Source organism: Natrix helvetica (assembly GCF_964273705.1).
Source record: "Natrix helvetica genome assembly, chromosome: 1".
NCBI lineage: Eukaryota > Metazoa > Chordata > Lepidosauria > Squamata > Natricidae > Natrix > Natrix helvetica.
The window spans coordinates 349,215,849-349,241,264 of record NC_138548.1 but is presented as its reverse complement, the minus strand read 5'-3'; the positions used below and the strand labels follow the sequence as shown (position 1 = coordinate 349,241,264).

Here is a 25,416-nt window from a genome sequence, read left to right as displayed (position 1 = left end):
AGAGATCTGGCTCAGGAACACATAGAAAACACGGGGTTTAGATTTCTCAGTGGAAAAACTGGGCTTCTTGGCTGCCTGAGGGAATTAGAACTGGGAAGCACATATCTTCTGTGATTCTTCTCCTTCCAAAACTAATTTCAGTTGGTGTGCAGAGAGGAATGTTTAGACTTAGGCCTCTGCTTTATGCAGTTCTGAAGGCTTCACTCTCTTCCCACTCCTATTTAACAACCCAGATGTCAGATTAATAAATGTAGTGAGGAATATTGATTGTCTTTTCTTGGAGATAATGATTCTAGTGCAGCTGGCCTGAATATAAGGAAGGAGATTTATCCAGAGGTAAGCTCCTACTGCTTTGGAACGGTTCAGCCAAACCGATAGTGCTATGCCGGCCTGGGTCACAGAACTGGCAGCAACCCAGCCTGGCCATGACCCTGAACAAATTCCCTGGTTGTCATCTATTTTTGGAGTTCTGGCATGCACAGAACAATTTCCATTGAACTGTACATGCGTGTGCCGTGTATATCCAGCATGCATGCATGCAAAGTGCACACACAAGCAAACCGGCAGTAATGCCAGCTAGAACCAACCCCTGGATTTATCCATATTAGTGTGGAGAAAAGTGTGTGTGTGTGGGGGTTATGTTCCCTTTTTAAAAAACTGTTCAATTCAGAAATTCTAATAGAAGATGGCACTGGGCTGGATGTAGAGATTGAGCTATTCTGCAATGTGAGTGTCCTCTTATTCTCATGGCTCCTGCTCAAGGAACACCTGGCAGTCATGGCTAAGGAGCATATGCACAGATTCATCTACTGCAGGGGTGTCAAACTCAATTTCATTAAGGGCTGCATCAGGGCTGTGTTTGACCTCAGGCAGCCAGGGTGGGCATGGTCACTCATGCGCTGGTGACGTCCCGCCTGGATTACTGCAACGCTCTCTACATGGGGCTGCCCTTGGGACGCGCCCGGAGACTGCAGTTAGTTCAGAATGCAGCCGCGCGGGCTGTGATGGGGAGTACGAGGTACTCCCACGTAACACCTCTCCTGCGCGAGCTGCACTGTCTGCCTGTGGTTTTCCGGGTGCGTTTCAAGGTGCTGATTACCATCTTTAAAGCGCTCCATGGCACGGGACCTAGTTACTTGCGGGATCGCATCCTCCCACATACATCCCTGCGGCCAATACGCTCACACAGGGAGGGACTTCTCCTGGTGCCGTCCACTAGGCAATGCCAGCGGGCGACACCGAGGAGTAGGGCCTTCTCTGTGATGGGCCCAACCCTCTGGAATGACCTCCCCCCGACATTAGAACCACTTCTGACCTCCGCTCCTTCCGGCAAAAACTGAAGACCCACCTGTTCCGACTGGCAGGCCTGGCGTAATTCAACTGTCCCTCCTGGCAAATGTATTATATCTGGTTATTTTAGGGGTTTTTTAATTTACTGTATTTGTTTTTAGGGGTTTGAATTTATTTTATATCTGCTTTGTACAGTTCTTTTAACTACATTTTAACCTCCTCCATGTCAATTGTCAACTGTACATATTTAATTTAATTTTATTGTATCCTGTTATATTTTGTATGAACTGTACACCGCCCTGAGTCCCTTGCGGGAGAGGGGGCGGTCTAGAAGCATTAAATATTATTATTATTATTATTATTATTATTATTATTATTATTATTATTATTATTATTATTATGGTCAGTTTGACATCACTCATGTCCGGGGTGCCTGTGGCAGCCGAAGCACTCTGTCAATAAAAGCAGGCTCCCGAGCTCCATTTTCGGCTATGACGGCCTCCTGCAACCCTCTGCCAGTGAAAACTGGCCTCTGTCAGTTTTTGCTGGTAGAATAACCATGGGCTGATCCTTCACTGTTTCCAGGTTCACCCTGCAGGCCAGATCTAAGCACGCCGTGGGCTGGATCTGGCCCCTGGGCCTTGAGTTTGACACCCCTGATCTAGTGCATCAATTGTGCCCCTTCCTAGACCAAAATACCTTGATCATGGTCATCCATGCCTTTTTCACCTCCCATTTGGACTACTGCAATGTGCTCTATGTGGAGCCCCCCATGAAGTCTGTTTGGAAGCTATGACCTGTCCAGAATGCAGTGGCACACACAGTAATGGGTGTCCCCAGGTTCACCCCTGTTACATCTCTATGGCATGAGTTGTGTTGGCTCTTGATTCTCCCCCCCCCCAGTGTACTCATCATTATCTTCAAAGTCCTATATGGCACAGGACTAGATTATCTGATGGAAGGCTCCTACACATGACAATTGTATACACCTGTTACATAGAAGATTGGGGCATGCAAGTTTTAAAGTTCCTGCTACAACTCTGACAACATATAAAGAACGATTGCTGGAACTCGGTATGTCTAGTCTAATGAAAAGACGGACTAGGGGGTGACATGATATTAGTGTTCCAATATCTCAGGGGTTGCCGCAAAGAAGAGGGAGTCAAGCTATTCTCCAAAGCACCTGAGAGCAGAAAACCGACATTTGTCCCTAACTAGTTAAAACAATACAGTTCCTTCTTTCCCTGTCCTTGTAGGGATGAAACTCTTTGCTACATTCTGAAGAAAGATACTGAACAAAGTATAACCAAGAAGTGAGATTTCATCCTGACCAAACATCAAAAGTGCCAGAGTTTGTTGTAGTAATCAAATCCAAAAAGCACACACAGGTAACTGATGCAGCAGGATTCATTATCTTCTCTTTATATACATAATAACATATGAGATGGTGGTGAACCTATGGCACGCATGCCACAGGTGGCACACAGAGCCATATTAGTCATAATAACATGAGACATATATACTCATGATGGTGAACCTATGGCACATGAAGCCATATTTGCTGGTATGTGAGCCATCAGCTCCGGCGCATATGTGCACTCCAGCCAGCTGATTTTCAGCTTTCTGGAGGGCCAGGGGAGGCCATTTTCGCCCTCCCCAGGTTTCAGGAAAGCCTCCGGAGCCTGGGGAGGGTGAAAAACAGGCACAAGGACATTCCGGTTGGCCATTGGGTCTGTTTTTTGCCCTCCCCAGGCTTCAGGAAAGCCTCCGGAGCCTGGGGAGGGTGAAAAACGGGCCCAAAAGGCCAACCGGAAGTTTGAAAACAATCCATTTCTGGCTTCCAGACGGCCTCTGGGAGCCTGGAAGAGGCAATTTTCATCTTCCCTAGGCTTCAGGAAAGCCCCTGGAGCCTTGGGAGGGCAAAAACTCTCCCACCCATGGGGCAGGGGATTTGTGCTTCCATGTGTAGGGTGGAGATTGTGTCCTTGCACAGGTGGGTGGGCATATTGAATTGTGGGTGTGGGTACGCATGCAAGCGCAATAGTGCATGCACAGACACTTTTGGCACACCTTTACAAAATGGTTCGCCATCACTGATATATACAATATCATGTATATATGTATGTATGTATAATATACCAAGAGTGGTTGTCCAACATGGTAGAGAGGAGAAATTGGTTTCAGTTCTAGCAGCAGACAAGTTTTAGTTTTAGCACAGACTCTGAGCTACACAGCTAAGCCACGTCCAGGCTCCAAAGTGTTTCAGCTTTCATTGGCTGACCTTGTTGCTATGCCCTATTCCAGTTCATGAATATACTCTGATAAGAGACACCTATTAAGAAATCTTCTCATTTCTGCAAAAGAGAAGACCAGTAACTGTCATGGTCTTCATAAAAAGCAGGGCATTTCCCCCAGATATTCCTATATGACAGGATAGACTCTGTATGATTTTGACTCAGTGGTAAATTTGGAAGTCTGTAAGCTTTTCATGGCCATAACAAGAAGACTGCTATGGAGGACATGGCGAGGCAGAAATCTGTTTCCCAGAAGACTAAACATTTTCTCTAGCTCTCTAAATGTTTTCACTAACCAGAGCAGAAACATGCAGGGACAACCCTAATTTATAATACAATACAATACAATTCAATGCAATGCAATGCATGCAATGCAATGCAATGCAATGCAATGCAATATAATACAATACAATGCAATACAATAGCAGAATTGAAAGGGACCTTGGAGGTCTTCTAGTCCAACCCCCTGCCTAGGCAGGAAACCCTATACCCTATATATTTTCCCCCCTCGTCTCTTATAATACATGTAATTAATATAATACATGGGAAGCACATGTGTAAAGTCAACAATTCCATAAATGTAGTGACCTCCCCCTTCACTGGATGTATTTACACACTGGTTGGGCAACCACCTGTCTGAGATGTTCTTTGATTCACTCTGAAAGACTTTTATCCAGTCATAGCAAAAATCCCATTAAGCAATCTTCAGCTGTTCTTCCAAACAGGTTATGTTACCCCTCAAGAGCCTCTGTCATACAAACAAAAGGGCAGCAATTGGGTGAATGTGGTGGTGGGAGGGGTGACATTCCCGGCCATTACTTACATAGGAAAATATATAGGACAGTGATGGCTTTTTGCCCTCGCCTGCTGAAAACATGCGCGTGTGCGACAGCACACATGCGCGTGCCCACACCCATGATGTAATGCATGTGTGACACCCCCTTGAACTCCACCCCCTGTGCATGTGCAGATGACCCCTGTGCTCCCCCCATGCATGTTCATGCAACCCCCCTCTCCGTGCCCTGTTTTGGGCATAGCAGGCCTCCCTGCAGCCCCCTGGGACCAAACATAGGCCATTGGGGGGACGCCACACCCCCATGACCCATTGTGGGCCTAGCAGGCCTCCCTGCAGCTTCCTGTTCCTGTGGCAAGGGCATGTATTCTATTAGTTGCTGTCAGACTCCCGGGGGCTATGCAAGAGTCATAGCTAATTCTGTAGGCTGTCTATGTCCCAGGCTTGGTTGAAGCTTCCTGGGTGATGTAATGAAGGGGCTGAGAGCTAATCCTACCTTTATTCAGACCTTGCTGCTTGGAGTAATGGATTACCAAATCTGCATTTCTAAAGGCTGGCCTCAGTTTAGTATCTGTTTGGGGGCAGGGAGCGGCACCTCTGAGTTTCTGTCTTTAGAAACAGATTTCTCCTTTAGGGGAATATAATATTTTGCCTTTTAAAAATATTTCTCAAAATACATCATTCTTCTAGGAGGGGTGGGTGCTAACTTTCTACAAAAGCAAGCGATGGACAGAATATTTCCCCCCACTGGAAGGCACACTGAATGCAGAATGGGAGAACTCACTGTGGCCAACTCACCACAGGATTACTCACCACAGTCAACTCACCATGGGACAGCTCACAGCAGGACAATTCAATAATTCAATTTAATTATTTAAAATAATAAAATAAAATTTTAATTTTTGTCATTCACATTTTCTTTTGTTCTTCCTTCAGCATCCTCTCTTTAACCATTCTATTCCATCATTTCTTCCTACCCTGTGGCAATTGTCCTGTGACAAGTTGGCTGTGGTGAGTTCTCCTAGAGCCCACTGAATGTTCCATTGTAGAAGGATCAGCAAAACATTTCTCATACCCTCATCATTGACATTCCTTCTATTCAGTGTGAGGACATGCCTGTTGAGGAGCATATTCCTCACACTCAGAACATTTGCATGGTCAATCCAGTTGGATTTTCTTCTTGACTAAGTCTTGACAGTTTGGCATGATAGAAATGCTGTTCTTGCATTCCAGGCCTCTCAAGGATCAGAAATATTTCTTACAACGCATAAAAAGGATTTTATTTTCCAACTATTTTATTTTATGTTACAGTGATTATTTAGAAAAAAAAGCACTATTAATCAATAAGTCTCATCGTTTTTCATCCTTAAGTGCTGTTTGGTGTTCATGTCAGGTCTCAGGATAATGATGTAGCATTTGGGAACAAAGATGCAGACCAGTAAGCCCAGGCTGGAGGCCAGGATAGAGAAGATCTGCACAGCCACCATGTATTTCCCTTTGGTGCTCAGGTAGGTAGGGACAAAGGAGATCCAAACACTGCAGAAGACCAGCATGCTGAAGGTGATCCACTTGGCTTCATTGAAAGTCCCTGGAAGCTTGCGGGCCAGGAAAGCCACCAAGAAGCAGGTGGCAGCCAAAAAGCCCAGGTATCCCAGTGTGCTATAGAACATGGTGATTGATCCTTCATTGCATTTTAGGAGAATCTGTCCTGGTAGGGAATGAAGGTCGGAATCTGGGAACGGGGAAGAGATTCCCAGCCATATGATACAGATACCAATCTGGATACCAGTGTAGGATAAGACAATGGAGTTGGGAAGACTTTTCCCCAGCCATTTCCTCATCCTGCTGGCTGGCTTTGTGGCCAGAAATGCTACTACTACCATGACAGTCTTGGCCAACAAGGAAGACACAGCAACTGAGAATACAATACTGAAGGCAGTTTGCCGAAGGAGACAGGTCATTTTCTGGGGGCGACCAATAAATAAAAGGGAAGTCAAGAAGGAAAGTAGGAGAGAGACCAGGAGAATGTATGTGAGGTCCCGGTTGTTGGCTCTGACTATGGGAGTTTTTCGGTGTATAATGAAGATTCCCAAGACAAAGGCAGTGGTTAGAGACAAAAAAGAGGCAATGAGAACCAGACTTAGACCTAGTGTTTCTTGATAAGATAGGTAACTTAAAACTTTGGGGACACATTCATCTCGATTCTTACTGGACTGCTGCTCATCGGGACACTTTTCACAGTAGGCTTCATCTGAGAAACATAAATAATTGCTGTGTAAGTAGTGAATCCAGTAATGTGTAACACATTATAACTTATTTACCAAAAGAAGACAGTGACATATACGTAGAACGATAATAATTTATCCTCAGTTCTGTCTTTGTCAGTTCTGTCTTTGTCAATTCTGTACCTAAATGATTTTTATATTTTGCCTAGCCACATATTTTCTATCATTAAAAAAAATGTCTTATGTTGATCGAATGTACTTCAATAATCACAAGAAAGAGTGAATAACTGGTCTTAGGAACACATCTCTGCATCCACAATTATCTGGATTATGGGGCGTTTGGAGGGAGAAATAGTTTGCTAGCTCACAAGTAGGTTATCCTCTCAGCAGGTGGCATCATTTAACACACTTGATTCAGTTTGTGAGGTAAGTAGGGTGAGATCTGGTTTATACTTGAACATCTTCTTTGCTATTGAGCCACCTACCTTCTTGTCTGGAAATCGTTCCTTCAATGCACGAGGAGCAGTCATAGCAGCAAACCGGTGCTCCCTCTCTCATCACCTTGCTGTATCCTGGGAGACAACTTTTAGTACACCTAGAAAAAGGCGCCTTCTAAACATAAAATTGGAGAAATATGCAAATGAGGGTATTACTTATGAAAAGTAAATCATTCAGAAGATTCCAATTTAGAATATTGAAGGATGCAATTTTCATGTTTCTTTCAAAATGCAATGAAAATATACTTTTTCTCACAAAGTATGGTAAACATCATCCTCATATAAGAGCTTGAAGGCCAGCATGATTTTGTCCCAGAGTCTACTCAACTCTGAGCATGTGTTACCGTGTTTCCCCGAAAATAAGACAGGGGTTTATTTTCTTTTGCCCCACGAAATATGGCCTTGGGTTTATTATAGGGGAGGGCTTATTATTTTCTGGGGCAGGCGAGAAGTGAAGTGCGCCTTTTACCTTTCCAGCTCCGTCGCGTTCCTTGCCATTGTGCTCAGGGAAGCGGCTGGTTAAAAAAAAAAACCTCCCGAGTTCAATCAAACTTCTTGAACTCGCAAGAGGTTTTTTTTTTTTTTTAACCAGGGCTTCCCTGGACACAATGGCGAGGACTGCGATGGACCTGGAAAGGTAAGAGGCGCGCCTCGTGGCCCAACACCGCCCACCTTGCCCCAATGGTAAAGGCAGCCTGCCTAGTTCTCTTCCCTGCCGCCCCTTGAGCGAGGGGTGGCAGGTAGGGGGAGGAGAAGCGAAGCGCGCCTTTTACCTTTCCAGCTCCGTCACGTTCCTCGCCATTGTGCTCAGGGAAGCGGCTGGTTAAAAAAAAAAACCTCCTCCCGAGTTCAATCAAACTTCTTGAACTCGCGAGAGGTTTTTTTTTTACCAGGGCTTCCCTGGACACAATGGCGAGGACTGCGACGGACCTGGAAAGGTAAAAGGCGCGCCTCGAGGCCCAACACCGCCCACCTTGCCCCAATGGTAAAGGCAGCCTGCCTGGTTCCCTTCCCTGCCGCCCCTTTTGGGTGGGGGGGGGGGGGGGCGGAGAAGCGAAGCGCGCCTCTTACCTCGCTGCGTTCCTCGCCCATTCATCCAGTGAAGTCCCTTGTAAAAAAAAAACCCATGAATTCAACTAGCGAGGTTTTTTTTTAACAAGGGGGTTCAATGGGCAAAGAACGCAGCGGAGCTGTCAATCTCCGGTAGCTCTAGGACACGCGCCTGGCGGCTCCCCCCCCACATTGGTAAACGTTGCTACAAATGAGACTCCAAACAAATGATAGAATGGGGGGGGGGGAACGAAGACAGAGGACAGAGAATGAAACAGAAAAGGAAGAGAAGGGGGGAGGGAAGGAAGGGAAAGGAAGGCAAAGGACAGAGAAAGAAACATTCTCCCCCCCTTCTCTTCCTTTCCTGTTTCTTTCTCTACCCTTTGCCTTCCTTCCCCCCATTCACTTCCTTTGCTCTTTCTTTCTCTGTCCTTTCCCTTCCTTCCCCTTTCTTCCCCCCCCCCATTCTCTCCCTTTCCTGTTTCATTCTCTGTCCTTTGCCTTCCTTTCCTTCCCCCCATTCTCTTCCTTTCGTGTTTCTTTCTCTGTCCTTTGCCTTCCTTTCCCTCCCCCCTTCTCTTCCTTTCCTGTTTCTTTCTCTGTCCTTTGCCTTCCTTTCCCTCCCCTCCCTCCCCCCTTCTCTTCCTTTTCTGTTTCATTCTCTGTCCTCTGCCTTCGTTCCCCCCCCCCATTCTATCATTTGTTTGGAGTCTCATTTGTAGCAACGTTTACCAATGTAGAGGGGGGGGAGCCGCCAGGCGCGTGTCCTAGAGCTACCGGAGATTGACAGCTCCGCTGCGTTCTTTGCCCATTGAACCCCCTTGTTAAAAAAAAAACTCGCTAGTTGAATTCATGGGGTTTTTTTTTTTTACATGGGGCTTCCCTGGACGAAACGGCAAGGAACACAGCGGAGCTGTCAATCTCTGGTAGCACTAAGATACGCGTCGCTTCCCCCCCCCACTGCTACCCCCTCCCTAAAGGGAGGTTGGGGAAGGGAAGCAGCCAGGCAGCCGTTATCATTGGGGCTTGGTGGGAGTTGTTCTTTTTGCTCGGGAGGGAATGGGGTGCGAGAGGGATCAGGTGGGGGAGGGGGGATCGCATTGCTGAACTCTTTTTGCAGCGGACTCTTTTTTTCATGGGACGGAATGGGGCGGGAAGCACTTTGCTTCGCCTGCTGCTCCTTTTGCGCTGGGCTCTTTGCAAGGGAGGGAACGGGTTTTTTGAAGTGCATTGCTGCCGCGGGATCGGGACAGAACAGGGTTTTTTTGAAACGTATTGCTAGCCTACCGCTCTTTTTGCGGTGGGCCCTCTTTTTGCCCGGCAAACTGTACCCGTAGGTACGGCAAGGGCTGTGGGGTGCGTGGGGCATGCCCCCCCTCTTCCCACTCCGGTTTTGGGGGGGCTTATTTTGGGGGGAGGGGCTTATTTTGGCTCATGCTCTGAAAAACCCGATTGGGTTTATTAGCAGGGCGTGGCTTATTTTCGGGGAAACACGGTATGTATTATCATCTTCTACATGAATGGCCAATGATTAAAAAAAGGGGGGGGGAGTCTAATGCAAAGTGGGGAATGGAAAGGTTGTTTGCTCCTATTTCGGACAGTGTTGGCGAAACCTTTCGGCACCAAGTGCCCAAAGGGGAGCTTGCCGGAAACCAGAAGAGCAGCTGCCCAGTGTGCATGTGCATGCACATGCCAGGTAGCTGCTCTTCCAGTTTCTGGTGCGCGCAGGAGCACCAGCCACCTAGTCTTCTGGTTTCTGGTGTGCATGCAAAGACCGGGTGACCTGTGCACATGCATGCACCGGAAACCAGAAAATCATTTTCTCGGCATGTGCATGTGCACAGGGCAGTGACTTTTCCAGTTTCTGGCACTCCCAGGTACATGACGATGACATGCCAGAACCTGGAAGAGCAACGGGTGACCTCTCATGTGCCCAGAGAGATGGCTCTGCTTGCCAATTCTGGCATGCATGCCATAGGTTCGTCATCACGGTGCTAGGACAACATCCACTATAATTTGTTATGTGCCCTCCTTCTTCCAACATCTCTCTCCTGAATCTCAAGTCTTAAAGCATGATCCAGATTGGAGGAAGCTATCTGCCTTTAAAATGGCTTTACAGACCTGCTTAGCTTCCTTATAGGCTCCACCATGGATTAACCAACCACATCATTTCCATCCTGCCCAAGAACAATTCTGGCATCCACGCACTTAGAAATTTTGTGAGTCCAAGGAGAAACTGGAGAGCGTCCTTCAACCCAACCATTTTTTAAGACACACCATCCATCAGAGTGGCATAACATCAATTTCCATATATAGCAGCAGATAAATGATAAAATGACAACTGAATTACCTGGTTAAATGACGTTGGCCATTTGATGGCACTCTGATGGATGGAGACCTTGACTTCTGAAGAGGCTCCTCTTTCTATATTCCCAATTTTCACTCCAACAGTAGACTTGTTGGGAAACATTGCCCAGTTTATGATATCCAAGTCAGCAACTGGATTTCCGTCATCATCCAAATACACATTATCCACAGAAAGATTGTAAAGCTGGAAGTTTCTTAAGAAAGGATGAAGCTAAAAAGACACGTATTACCACGTGAATCCTAATTCAAAATAGTCTGCTTCAACTCAGTGCCTCTGTCTGCAAATGTTGGCAGAAAGAATCCAAGTAAGGATTAATTCTCTCTCTCTCTCTCTCTCTCTCTCTCTCTCTCTCTCTCTCTCTCTCTCTCTCTCTCTCTCTCTCTCTCTCTCTCTCTCTCGTCTCTCTCATCTCTCGTCTCTCATCTCTCTCTCTCTCTCTCCCCCCCCCCATTTCCTTTATCACTGAGGCCTGATCCCTTTTATGAAGTTGCTAGTCTCAGGTAACAAATAAATTTTGACTCCTGCTATCAATAGAATACAATACAATAGCAGAGTTGGAAGGGGCCTTGGAGGTCTTCTAGTGCAACCCCCTGCCTAGGCAGGAACCCCTATACCGTTTCAGACAAATGGCTATCCAACATCTTCTTAAAACTTCCAGTGTTGGGGCATTCACAACTTCTGGAGGCAAGTTGTTCCACTGATTAATTGTTCTGTCAGGAAGTTTCTCCTCAATTCTAAGTTGCTTCTCTCCTTGATTAGTTTCCACCCATTGCTTCCTGTTCTACCCTCAGGTGCCTGGGAAAATAGTTTGACTCCCACTTCTTTGTGGCAACCCCTGAGATATTGGAACACTGCTATCATGTCTCCCCTAGTCCTTCTTTCTCTTAAGCTAGACATACCCAGTTCCTGCAACCGTTCTTCATATGTTTTAGTCTCCAGTCCCCTAATCATCTGGAGACATCTCACTATGGCTGGTTCTCCAATATTGATCTTATATGCCAACCAACTATGGTGATAAATTTGGCCAGAACACCAATATCCCAAATTTCTTTGCCTGCAACTTTGACTCCTCTCTGTCTTTGAATCGTCTTCAGCAACTTGATGCTGAGTTGTCCTATCTTCGTTGGTAGGTGTGCCAATGCAATCTGTCTGTTTTATCTCTCTTATCTACCTTTCCCTTCTTCCCCCTCTGCTTGGAGATTGTTCTTCATCTCAGAACATGTCAAAGAAACTATGGTCGCCTGGGCAAATTTTTTTGGTTATAATGTGGAATTGGCTAAATGGGAAAAACTTTGGATACTTAATTGGAAACTAACAATGACCATGGCTTATAAAGAAAATCTGTATAAGATGTTCTACAAATGGCATCTTTCCCCAGCACTGCTCTCCAAAATGTTTAAAAATTTGCCCCCAAATTGCTGGAAGTGCAAAAAAACACCAGGCACCTTTTATCATATGTGGCGGACATGCAATGAGGCAAAAAGTTACTGGAAAACGATACAATCTTGGTTGGAACAAATGGTGGGAGATCAAATTTTGTTCAAACTAGAAATTTTTCTCGTAGGCATAATACCGGAGGAGTATAAGAAAGATGTGCTTTATCTAATTATACATGTACTAACTACGGCACGTATAACTTATGCACAGTATTGCAAAAAAGAAAATACACCATCAGAGGTAGATATATTTATGAAAAATTTGGCCTGTGTGGAAGCAGATAGGCTCACCCTTGAATTAAAAAATAAAGGGGAATCAGAATATTTTGAAGTTTGGAACAGATTTTATTATTGGTATAAGACAAGGTGACAAGACTGGAACAAACTGTAAATAATGTGATTGGATAGAAGGATAGATAATGCATTAAGCAGGCTAACAGTTATTGGATGAGATTATCTGTATATAATATGATTGTAAGGTCACTACGACTTCGCAGTGCTACACTGTTTTAAATGTAAAAACAATAAAAATATGTTTTAAAAAAGATTGTTCTTCATCCCCTTGTCTATGTCTTCTGAAACAAACCCTCCCCCCCCCAACATCAACTCTCTATATTGTAAGAAGGAAGAGAAGAACTTCAGCAATTGACCCGGTAGTTTCCTGAAGATATTGAGTAGAGGCACAGTTTTGAATTGCCTATATCTTCACAGTCGACAAAGTCAAGGTTGGAAGATCAAGGAGAATATGAGAGTTACTATGACATGCTGGTGTTGTTTAATCTACAGATATGGAATGGAACTCTCTATTGAATAGAGAATCCTACAGAATCCTGAACTAGCACAAGTATTCAATTTAAAACAGGTAGCCACAATAAATCTCACTCTCTCATTCTTCTTACCCTACATAGAAACTGGGAAACTGTACAGCACTCCACTCTGTATCCAGACTATTTCTGCTCCATTATGAAACTGAAGAATTGAATGGATTGTCAGAATTCCACAGAAGGAAAATCATACCTGCCATGGCTGTACTACTTGAGGAAACTGAGGATCCCCAATCTGGACTGTTCTCCAACTGAGGGGAGAGGAACGCACAGCATGAAGCACCAAGGAGACAGCCTGGATTGCAGTAGAAATACTGTAGCTGTCCTCAGACAGAACATCAGCCACCACATTGTGAGGTGGCATTTCCCAGTTCTCTTTTTCTATGCATCTTCCCCAAATTCTCTTTGACAACCCAGGGCTCACATACGAACGCTGAAATGCTGTCTTCACAAACTTTTTGAGAGTGGAAAAATATGAATTTAAATCATAAGATCGTGTCCTTCGGTTTGTCTGGGTTAAGAAGGATATCAAAAAGTGTTTATGCTGGAGATGAACAAATCGATAAAAATATCTCACACCTATATCCATCAAACCTGTTGCAATCCATACTTTCCCCTCAAACATTTCATTAGTCTTTTCAATATCGTGTATTATTATTGTTAATATAAATGAGGCCTGAAAATCTAATTGACAAACAATAACATTTACGTGGCTGTTGCTAAAATACTGAAGAAGGTCCTTTGTTTTCTCTTTATTGACCACAGGGAGGATTTCTGAGAAGGCAACACAAATCCCATTCTTGGTAGCCACAACTGTAAAGGTTCTTCTGAACTTTTCTCCATTTTCATTGTCTGGAGCAGCCAGGCCAATCCATGTCCATCGGAAATGGAGGAGCAATTTAATAATAGCTAAGTGAGGAGGTTCTTGCTTTGGACTCATCCGGTAGTAAAAAGGGAAATGCTGTTTCTGCCCTGGAATGTGATTGATAACCCCATAGTTGATCTAAGATGTAATAGAAAAGATGAGTGGTTATCTGGCTCTTAGGAACAAATATGAGTGTTTAATTTAAAATTATTTCCAAGTGCAAAGTTGTGCTTTTCATGTGTGATTGAGAACACTACAGTTAATATATGGATAGACAGAATAACAGAGTTGGAAGGGAACTTGTAGGTCATCTAGTCCAACTCCCTGCCCAAGCAGGAGACCCTACACCGTTTCTGAAAGATGGCAATCCAGTCTCTTCTTGAAAGCCTCCAGTGATGAAACTTCAGAAGGTAACTTCTGTTCCATTGGTTGATCGTTCTCACTGTCAGAAAATTTCTCTTCGGATATTTTGAATCCATTTCATCAGTAAGAAGGGGAACTCTGCAAAGTCAGTCTGTCTTTCAAAAGCTATGCTGCAAACTGATGCCAGAATGAAGAAAAATAAATATTTAGGTCCATCATGGAAAAGTATTATTTTAAGAAACCTAGCTTGAACTTTCATTCATACCTGAGGGATTTTGTAGATGCCCAGCATGCTTGAAACATGACTGAAGAGCTCAGAATCAGTCCCTTCAAGCACAGCCAACAGATTTTTGGGTCTTCCACAACTGTAGTTTGGGACGTTATCCTGTCCCATGGATAGAAAATCCATCATGGCATCATATGTTATTCTTGCATTGAAAAGGATCTCATAGATATTGTAGCCCAGGGTGATGTTTGGTAAGAGCCTTGGATTCTGGTTGATCTCATGAATGGCAAAGACAAAGGGCAGGACATGAACAAAACTCACAAACTTACTGCAAGATAAGATATATTAATAGGTGTTCATTTTTGGATTGATTCATTATTTTTATTTTTGGGTCATAGCCTTTTAAGGGAATATGTGAATCATCAGTTATATTTCTATCATTTACATGTACTTTGGACTGTTAAAGATCTGGTCTGAAGTCAATGGAAGAGAGATGGGATGGCTCATTCTAAAAACTCAACTGGGTCATCTGATGAAGGGCTGGGGAGGTTATGAAATGCTAACTCTTACTACATTGCGATGTAGGAAATATTGTCAGTTGTTTATTGTTGTAAATTGGCCCATGAGTTAAGTCATCAGTTGAGGACTATGTCCAGGAGATGATAAAGGTGATAAGGAAGAGAGAAAGAGAGTGGGAGTGAGAATGAGTGAGTAAGAGACAGAGAGAGAGAAACTTTGGCAGACTGTAGTGTATCATAGACAACATTGTAGGGAATGAGAAGATATGGTGAGAAGGACCTCCTATTTTTGCCTTCTGCTCCCTCACATCACCTACTGTATGTTATAGAATAGAATAGAATGGAATAGAATAGAATTCTTTATTAGCCAGGTGTGATTGGACACATAAGGAATTTGTCTTTAGTGCATATGCTCTCAGGGTACATAAAGAAAAATAAAATACATTCATCAAGAATCATAAGACACAACACTTAGTGATAGTCATAGGTTGCTAATAAGCAATCAAATCATACTAGGAAACAAATAAAACAATATAAATGGTAAAGATACAAGAAACATGGTTATAGCCATAAGTAGAAAGGAGATAGGTACTAGAAAGGATGAGAAGAAGAATAGTAATACAAGCTTAATAAATAATTTGACAGTATTATGGGAATTAGTTGTTTAGCAGAGTGATGGCATTCGGGAAAAACTGTTATAGTGTCTTCCTGTATTGTTGTGCAGTGCTCTATAGCATCATTTTGAGGGTAGAAGTTGAAACAATTTATGTCCAGGATGTGAGGGGTCTGTAGATATTTTCACAGCCCTCTTGTTGTGAAGAACCAAGCTCCATCAACCCTACAACCATTTTGTGAGATTGACAGTGACTCTCAGGAGCTAATACCTGCTTTTATAGAACAGTTAATAAAAACCATCAATGTGCATGGTATGTCTTAGGTAGAATAAGTGTTTTCTTTAAAGCACATAGGGAGGAGGTCACAGTGACTTTGTACTAGGAAGTGGGAATCCATGCAGACAAGATGACCAATTAATCAAAATTCAGTGCCCATGAGTAATTACCTTGAAAAGCTGTTGGTGGGAGGCATGAAGAAACTATATGGTTGAACTACAGCACTGGATGTAGATATGATCCCATTAATCAGATAATCTCCTGGATTGTAATAATTTAACATGTACTTTTCCCCTTCTAACACATTCAGTTGACATTTGACCATCAATGCCCCACAGGGAAAGTAGGACAATAGGAAAAGCAGCAGCAATAGCATTTTCCATACCATGAGGGAGATTTGCGATATTCTTTGAGAGAGGAGCCACTGCCTTTGGTCTCAGAGCTGTCTCAGGAGAAGCGATATTCTCTCACCAAAGATGAGATACACCCTGGCAGCTAAAACAGAGGGAGAAACATGAAATGTCATGCTACTATAGCTCCTGATTACATAAACCCCATCTGACTGTCCACTAGCAAAGCATCCCTTGCCTATGGCGACTCGAGGGCTAGAGATGCTCGAGGCTCATGATTTAATTAGGACATCAGTCGGAACCCTGACACTGACATACTTGGAGTTGTTTTTCCAGGATTTTTATATGAAAAGTTACCAAATATTTGTCAAGTTCTGTTGATGGGCAATTACTAAGTATTCTCACTTTGGTTTCTGAGCGGGGGAAATTCCAGAGGATTTGTTGGAAATAGAATAAATCACCATCATTTTGTTAATCATAAGGGGAGACTTGATCACAGTGGGTTCCCTACAAGAAGCCTCTGTGATCCTGGGCATAGCTGCAATTTAAGTGTTTATGTGTTTCCCTCAAGGGACCAGTTCTGGAAAGTTTGGCTGCTTTTTACTCACCAAAGTGATTCTTGTAATACTAAATGTTGCAATACGCTATGACAACTGAACGGTATTCAATTAGTTACTGAACACATTAAAATTCCTTGCTACCTACTTCTGGTATGGATGAGGCTTCTTCAATGGTGGTATTCAGCCAGTTCGCACTGGTTCAGGTGATGCGCTTGTTAAATTATCACCCACCCACCCACCCTGCTATCAAAGTGGATCCTGGGTGCTGCGCTGTAATGGAGAAATGGGCAATGGAGCGGCCGGCACTAGGAAAGGATGAGGGTGCTTTCCCTTTTTCTTCTCCCTGCTCCACCTACTTCCCTTGTGACAGCTGCTACATTGCCCATTTCTCCATTGCAACACAGCACCCAGGATCCACTTTAATAGTGTGTGTGTGGGTTAATTTAACAACTAGTTCACCCAGGGTCAGGTTGACCATTGCAGGAGGCTCATCCTGCATGTGTGGCAGAGCTGGAAGATGGGGATGGGCCATGCCTCCCATGACAGCCAACCTAACCCTGGGTGAACCATTTGTTAAATCTCAACACTGAGCTTCTTCCTGCATTTAGGACAAGTCCCTGAAATATCAGCGTCCAGGAGGCGATATTTTAGTCTAATCAGATTAGACTAAATCCTCAGATTAGACAAAAATATCACCTTAAAATACCTCCTTTTTCTGAATTCTGCAAAAAGCAAAACAAAATTAGTTTCATTGATGTGTGTAGTCACCATGAAAGCTTGGCCCATTGCAGAAGTATTATGTGTTATGACAATAGCAAATTATTTAACTTAACTAATTTACAAAAAAGATACAACTTTGGCTTAAAAAGGTAAAGGTTCCCTTCACACATACGCATTTGCTCGTCGTTCCCTACTCAAGGGAGTGGTGCTCATCTCCATTTGAAATCTGAAGAGCCAGCGCTGCCTGAAGATGTCTCCGTGGTCATGGGGCCAGAATGACTAAACTCCAAAGGCGCATGGAACGCTGTTACCTTCCCACCAAAGGTGGTCCCTATTTTTCAACTTGCATTTTTTACATGCTTTCAAACTGCTAGGTTGGCAGAAGCTGGGACAAGTAACAGGAGCTCACTCTGTTACATGGCGCTAGGGATTCAAACTGCCAACCTTTCTGATCGACAAGCTCAGCATCTTAGCCACTGAGCCACCGCATCCTTTATAACTTTGGCTTATTGTTAGATTTGGGCAAGGAGAGGACAGACTCAAGACGAACGTGACAACAGCTCTTTATTTAGTCAAGTAGATCCGATCCAACTGAACTACGGGGTCGTGCAGCTCCCCTTTTATGGGGAGCTGGCAGACCTCCCGACCAATCAGAGTAACCCTTTGTTCCCGCCGAAACGGCGGACCTGAGTGAAGACTACAGCAGTTTATGCAAATATCTAACACCCCTCCCCTCTTAGTAAGAGCGTTCCAGTTCATTACGTAATCCTGTAAGTATGCGGGTTTTTGCTTCGTTCTGGTTGACCTGCGTAATTCGGGCTGAGCCTGTTCCTGTACTTGGTCGGAGGGGTCTTTTTGTTCCGCCACTCTGGTTGGAGTCTGTTGAGCCAGTTCGTTCGGGGTGCGCTCCGTTCTTTCATTTACCTCGGGCCCCTCTGTCGGCTCCGCTGAACTGAAATCATCTGCGAGGGGTGTGGAGGTCTGCTCCTTCTGTGCCGGCAATCCATCGGTGGGTGTTAGCTCTTCGTTTGGTGACCTAAGATTGGAATGGGTTAGGCGACCCCGGAGTTGGTCAATGTGCCTCCTCCAATTCCTACCGTCCTCCAACTCTAACAGATAAGAGCGAGGTCCGGTGATGCCTATTACCTTGGCAGGAATCCATAGAGTTCCCCCTGCATAGCTGTGGGCGTATACTGAATCCCCTATGCTAAAATTCTGAACCTTGCTTGTGGAGTCTGGGGGCGATGTGGCAGAGTAGTTTGGGTGTAGCCGGTCTAGGTGGGACCTCAACCGGTGACCCATGAGAAGCTCAGCGGGGCTCCTCCCCATGGTGGCGCTGGGCATGATGCATTGGATTAAAAGGTAATGATCAACCCGTGTTTGCCAATCACCTGGGCCCATCCTAGTGAGGGCTTCTTTTGCGGATCGCACCATTCTCTCCGCCTGCCATTGGATGCCGGATGGAATGGCGCGACCAGGGCATGCCGAATTCCCTGGCTGGCTAAGTAGGTCTCGAACTGCATGGCCGTGAATTGGGGCCCGTTGTCGGAGACCAGAACATCGGGCAGGCCGTGAGTGGAGAAAAGTCTCCGTAGTACATTGATGACCGCCTCTGCTGTGGTAGAGGTCATCAGGACTACCTCTAGCCATTTCAAATATGCGTCCACAACTATTAAGAACGTTTGGCCTTGAACTGGTCCTGCGAAATCTATGTGTACCCGTGACCAGGGTGCCTGCGATCGCTCCCACTCCTTAGCGGCCGCCTCTGGGGGAGCTGGTCTGGATTCCTGGCAAGGATTGCACGTGGCCACCCATACCTCTATTTCCCTGTCCATGTTAGGCCACCAGACGTAGCTCCTCGCCAACGCTTTCATCCTTACGATCCCCAGATGCCCCACATGTAAAGCCTCTAATACATTTTTTCGTAGCATGTTCGGTACAACCACTCGATCCCCCCACAATAAACAACCTTTCAATACCGACAGTTCATCGCGCTTGGACCAAAACTGTTTAAACTCGGCCCCCCAAAGTCCTTTTGGCCACCCCCTCCATACCCATGTTAGCACTTGTTTGATTAATTTGTCCTTAGCTGAAAAACGTGCAACATCAGCAGAGGAGACCGGTCCTGTGTCCAAACAGTCAATCAAAAGGACCAGTGTCTCCGGAGTGGGGTCAGCCAACAGATTCGGCAACGGGCAACGGCTTAATGCTTCCACGTGCCCCAATGTGGAACCCGGTCGGTGTACCAGTTTGTAGGAGTATGCAGCCAGGAAAACAGTCCACCTGGTCATTTGCGGGGAAAGAGATACTGGTGTGGGTCGGTTTCCCGCCAGCAGATCCAGCAACGGCTTGTGGTCTGTCATGAGTTCGAAATCGCGGCCGTAGAGGTACTCATGAAAACGCTTGACCCTCGCTACAGCAGCCAATGCCTCCCTGTCCAATTGGCTATAATTCCGTTCCGCAGAAGACAAGGTCCGTGAGTAGAATGCGATGGGAGCTTTGTGTCCATTTGGCATTCTGTGGCTGAGTACTGCGCCGACGCCGAAAGGTGAAGCGTCGCAAGTTAATACCAGAGGTAGGGTCTGGCTATACTGGACCAGCAGGGAATCGGTCGTGAGCAGGCGCTTGACTGTGGCAAAAGCGGCCGTCTTGGGTCGTCCCCAGGTCCATTTGGCATTTTTCGCTAGAAGTCGGTGCAAGGGTTCAGCAACGGTAGCTTTCTGTCTGAGAAAGACGCTGTAGAAGTTAAGAAGTCCGAGGAAAGCCTGCAACTCGGTCTGGTTTCGAGGTGTGGGGGCGTCCTGAATGGCTTTAATTTTTTTGGATGTTGGGTGGATTCCCGATCCATCGACCAAGTAGCCCAGGAATTCTACGCTGGGCACATTAATTTGGCATTTCTTCTCTGCAAAAGCCGTTCCATGACGCTCTGGAACAGCCCAGGGGCAATACTCACTCCGAATTGTAGGCGGTTGCATTTGAATGCACCCCTATGCGTCACTATAGTCTGGGCCTTCACCGTGACGCTATCTACAGGCAACTGCTGGTAAGCCTGTGCAATGTCTAAATTTGCAAAAAAAATTCCTGGCCCCAATGAGTGCAATAGATGTTGTACTACGGGCACAGGGTACGCACTCTGCTGTAGAGCGACATTAATTGTACATTTATAGTCCGCGCAGATGCGGACTGACCCGTCTGGCTTTACTGGGGTCACTATTGGCGTTTCCCAACGAGCATGGTCGATCCTGTTGGGGCATATCTCTCTTTCTGTGTGTGCTTCTGTGCTGTAATTGCTGATTGCTGTTCATTTGAGATCTGACTAAAGTACATGTATGTATATATATTCCTTGTAGGTTTAGGTTTAGGTTTATTTGGATTTATATGCCGCCCTTCTCCAAAAGGACTCAGGGCGGCGTACAACATTAAAAGCACACATCACAAAAGTTAAAAACAAGATTAAACCCATTTCCAAAAAGACCAAACCGATTTTTTAAAAAAGAAACAATACATTTAAAATAAATTAAAATTAAAATTAACATTAACAGGCCAGGCCGGCTTGCTGGAAAAGCCAACTTTTTAGGGCGTGTCAGAAGGACCGGAGGTCAGGGATTATGCGGAGCTCCGGGGGCAGCTCATTCCAGAGGGAAGGCGCTCCCACAGAGAAGGCTCTCCCCCTGGGGGCCACCAGCCGACACTGCTTGGCCGACGGCACCCAGAGGATGCCAACTCTGTGGGATCGTACTGGACGGTGGGAGGCTACTGGTGGCAGTAGGTGGTCTCGCAGGTACCCTGGGCCTAAGCCATGGAGCGCTTTAAAGGTCATAATTAATACTTTGAATCGCACCCGGAAAACAACCGGCAACCAGTGCAGGCCGTCTAAAAGGGGTGTGACATGGGAGCACCTAGGTACCCCCATGACAACCTGCACGGCCGCATTCTGGACCAGCTGAAGCCTCCGGGTGCTCTTCAAGGGCAGCCCCATGTAGAGAGCATTGTAGTAGTCCAGGCGAGAAAGGACGAGGGCATGAGTGACTGTGCACAGAGCATCCTGATCCAGGAAGGGGAGCAACTGGTGTACCAGGCGAACCTGGTAAAAGGCCCCCCTGGTCATGGCCGTCAGGTGTTCTTCTAAACTAAGCCGCGTATCCAGGAGGACTCCCAGATTGCGAGCCTTCTCTGAGGGGGCTAAAATTTCTCCCCCTATCGTCAAAGATGGAACAAGATGTACAAATCGGGATGATGGGAACCACAGCCACTCAGTCTTGGAGGGATTGAGCTTGAGTCTGTTCCTCCCCATCCAGATCCGCACAGCCTCCAGGCAGCACTGAGTCTCCCCATAATCCTGTCCATGCCTTCGGGGGTCACAGGGTCAAACCCATCCCAGATAGTCTCCTCAAGATTCATCCCCGTCGGCTCGCCCGAATCTATCCAGTCAGAGTCCAAGCCTGTCCGGATCTGAGCGATTTTATCCTGCAGATACTGAACAAATTCTTCAGCCCTACCCTGCAAGGGGTCTTCCCCAGTTCCTTGGTTAAGTAAGGAGCGGGTCACCCTAAACAGGGCAGCTGGGCGGCTATCTGCGGACACGATAAGAGCGGAAAAATATTGCCGTTTTGCCGCTTCTATCGCCACTAAGTAGGATTTAATATAAATTCTTACTAGTGTTCAATCAGATTCGGACCAGCTGGCCCTCCAGCCACTCTCTAGGCGTCTTTTCCGGCGTTTCATCTCCTGGAGCTCCCCGGTAAACCAGGGAGCCATCCGGGATCAACACCGGGTCAGAGGCTGCAAAGGCACAACACGATCCAAAGCCCCAGTGGCAGCCCTATCCCAGGCTCCCACTAGGGCTTTGGTTGAGTTGTGAGCAAGGGATTCAGGAAAAGTCCCAAGCTCCATCAGGAACCTTTCGGGGTCCATCAGGTGCCTGGGGCGGAACCATCTAGTCGGTTCCCCCTCCCTGCGGCGAGGGGTAGTGGTATGGAAGTCGAGCCTGATGAGGAAATGATCAGACCATGACAAGGGTTGAATAGAAATATCCCCTAAATCTAGATAATTCATCCACTGCCCAGAGACAAAAATCAGGTCGAGCGTGTGTCCCCCATTATGGGTGGGGTCTTGAATTAACTGAGTTAGGTCCATAGCTGTCATGGAAGCCATGAACTCCCGAGCTGACTCGGATGTCTCGCCAATGGAGGGCAGATTGAAATCCCCCAGGACCATGAGCCTGGGGAAATCAACCGCCAATCCAGCTAATACATCTAGCAGCTCCGGCACGGCCGATGAAACATAGCAGGGAGACAGGTATGTAACAAAAAGGCCCACCTGAGCTCCAAGGCCCCACTTCACAAAGAGGGACTCACACCCGCCTATCTGAGGCACAGTGACCTCATGAGGTCTGAGACTTTCCCTAATAACCACCGCTACCCCCCCTCCCCTGCCCTGGGCTCTCGGCTGGTGAAACGCCTGGAAGCCTGGTGGGCATAGTTCGCTAAGGGGTACACACCCCTCATGGCCCAACCAGGTCATTGTAGATAAACTACAAACTTCTGTTTACTGTATTTGCTCCTGCCTTGTCTCACATAGCCACACTGTGTGCATTCTGACAGGTCCCCTACTAGGAAATCTATGTAAGTGATAGCAAAAGTGATCATATCATAAACAAGTCAGTAAAAGGCCATTTACAGATTAATTCACTAAAGGCAAACCAATACAAATTAAGCAATACATAAAATAAAATCCAAGGCATTGCAGCACCATCCAGGGAATTTCTTAGCAGATCTTATCTTTAACCTTGTAGAGGCTAATCTTCCCCATTTAGAAAGATAGAAGTAAACTTTTAACAGAGGCCTCTGATGCAGAGGTGGTATTCAGCAGGTTTTGACCAGTTCTGGAGAACCAGTAGCAGAAATTTTGAGTAGTTTGGAGAACCGGTAAATACCACCTCTGAAATTTACCGGCTCTGCCCCCATCTATTCTCTGCCTCCCGAGTCCAAGCTGATTGGGAGGAAATGGGGATTTTGCAGTATCCTTCCCTTGCCACATCCACCAAGACATGCCATGCCCACCAAGCCACACCCACAGAACTGGTAGTAAACAATTTTTAATCCCACCACTACTCTGATGGGTTTTTTAAAATAACTTATGGAGATATCCATTCTGGAGAATCCAACCTTCATTGAGGAAGATTGTCTCATCCACAGTAGAGAGAATAATAAGAAATTCTAATGTCCCTACTGGCCAGTGTTCAATTGTTTTAGCACATTGCACATTTTAGCACATTTAAAATCTTAGGAATAAGTTTATAGAGTAGAGGACAACTTTCCTAAATCCCCTTCCTGACTCTTAAATTAGAGCTATGCCCTTGCGTCATGCAGAATTGTATTTTTTCCAGTTGTACACCTGTTACAACAACAATTCCCAATTCCCCTTCTAATTATCAAAATCATGGTTATTTATTCTATTTTGAACAACGTTTGTGGGAATTCCATCATTACAATTAGTTGCAAACCAATGTGATGGAAATGGGATTTATAACAACTGAAAATCTGACATGTAACCATCTCAGACTCTGCTGAAAGCAGGTTGTGGTAGAATTGGGACTGTGCCAGTCTGAAACTGCAGGTTCCTCTACCTTGATTTGGGGCCAAGCTGGATCATCTTCACTGCAGTTGTGTGCTCTTTTGTTCTGAGATCCAACTCTGTGCCAAAGACATAACTATAGGAAGAATCCCCATCAATACACGTCAAATGCTGCTGTTGCAAATACAGTTTTTTCTGCTTCAACTTCTATCCAAATTTCCCTGTGCCACGATGCTGACAAAATGCCCATTGAAGGTGATAATAGAAGAAAAGAAGCAGTTCAATTACTACAAGCCAGGATATTACCTGATTAGTGGAATAACATCAGGAATGATTTCTCAACTCTACCCATATATTTTCTCCAAGCCGCCAACCCACCGATTGAAAACGTAATTTTCTCCATGTACAGGATTCTGGTGATTTTGCATGTTCTAATGTATTTTTTTCCCCCAGAAATACTTTCCATTTCCCACTTCCTCACCTTGAGAAAGGCAGGTCGTTGTTTCTCCCAATTTGCTTTAGGAAAAGGCTCCTGGTAGATAGTTTTGCAAAAGTTAAGCATGCAAAGTTCCTTTTAAGTTCTTCTACAAAAGTCAGACTCAACATTGGGCAGTCCTGGCAAAACGCTCCCAAGATGATTTTTGCCTTTTGTTCCCAAAATTATCACTGTGGAGAGTCAACAAATAATCTATTTTTATGTATAAATCATAGATATATAGTGACATATCTCACAATCAAATGACCCAATACCTTTGAGCAGTGGGAGACCTCTTGAGATTATTTCCCACCATCTTTTCTCTTCTATGTTGTACTCTATCCTTCCTTTACAATCATTCATTCCATCCTATTCCTTTCACCTGTTTTCTAAGCTTTTGTGACTTCCATTTCACTTTTTTCCTTTTTTTAAAAAAAAGGAATACCTTTTGAAAACCAAATTCAGGGAGAATAGAGACCGTATACGATAAGCTAATGGTTTGGTAACAGTGGATCACATTAATATTTATTTAGCTCATTTTATTTAGTTTGTCAAACATGTAAAAGGTAGCAGGTATAAGTATAAACATAAATATGAACACAGTAAATGGGTATGAATAAATGGGGACGGTAGAACAGGGACAGTAGGCATGCTGGTGTACTTTTTTTTTTAAAAAAGTTAATTTTTATTGAATGTTTTAATCTTTAAAAACAGTAAAAAAGACACAACAAGGAAAAAACACAATAAAACAAACAAAACACGGAACATACATAACAATATAGAGTAATTTTACAGCTTTCAATATTGGCTTTCCTGCCTAGCTTTTACAATTCTCCCTTCTGCATTGCCTTCCTATTACTATAACCTTGTCCTATGATGTAACAAGCATAATATAAACACTTATAGTAATATTCATTATTTGTATCTCCATCTATTTGTATTCTCTATTTCCTGTTTTGGCTTCTGATTTCTAGCCACTTGTATATTTTATTCCATACATTATAGAAGTCCGATTCTTCTCTTTCTTTTAGTTCTATTGTCATTTTGTCCATTTCTGCACACTCAAGTATTTTTCTGATTGTAGTTTCATCTGAGG

At 44.9% G+C, this 25,416-nt stretch overlaps 1 protein-coding gene across 1 annotated transcript; it reads right to left on the bottom strand.

Moving 5' to 3' along the window:
* Nucleotides 1–5,717: 5,717 nt before the first annotated feature.
* On the bottom strand, nt 5,718–19,259 carry LOC309401741 (vomeronasal type-2 receptor 26-like; the record flags this gene model as incomplete). The annotated part of the gene is made up of 5 exons (XM_081970932.1): nt 5,718–6,628; nt 12,971–13,028; nt 14,271–14,559; nt 18,075–18,305; nt 19,249–19,259. 5 exons carry the CDS (start codon nt 19,257–19,259, stop codon nt 5,718–5,720), a joined length of 1,500 nt encoding a protein of 499 aa, XP_081827058.1.
* Between the last annotated feature and the right edge of the window lie 6,157 nt (nt 19,260–25,416).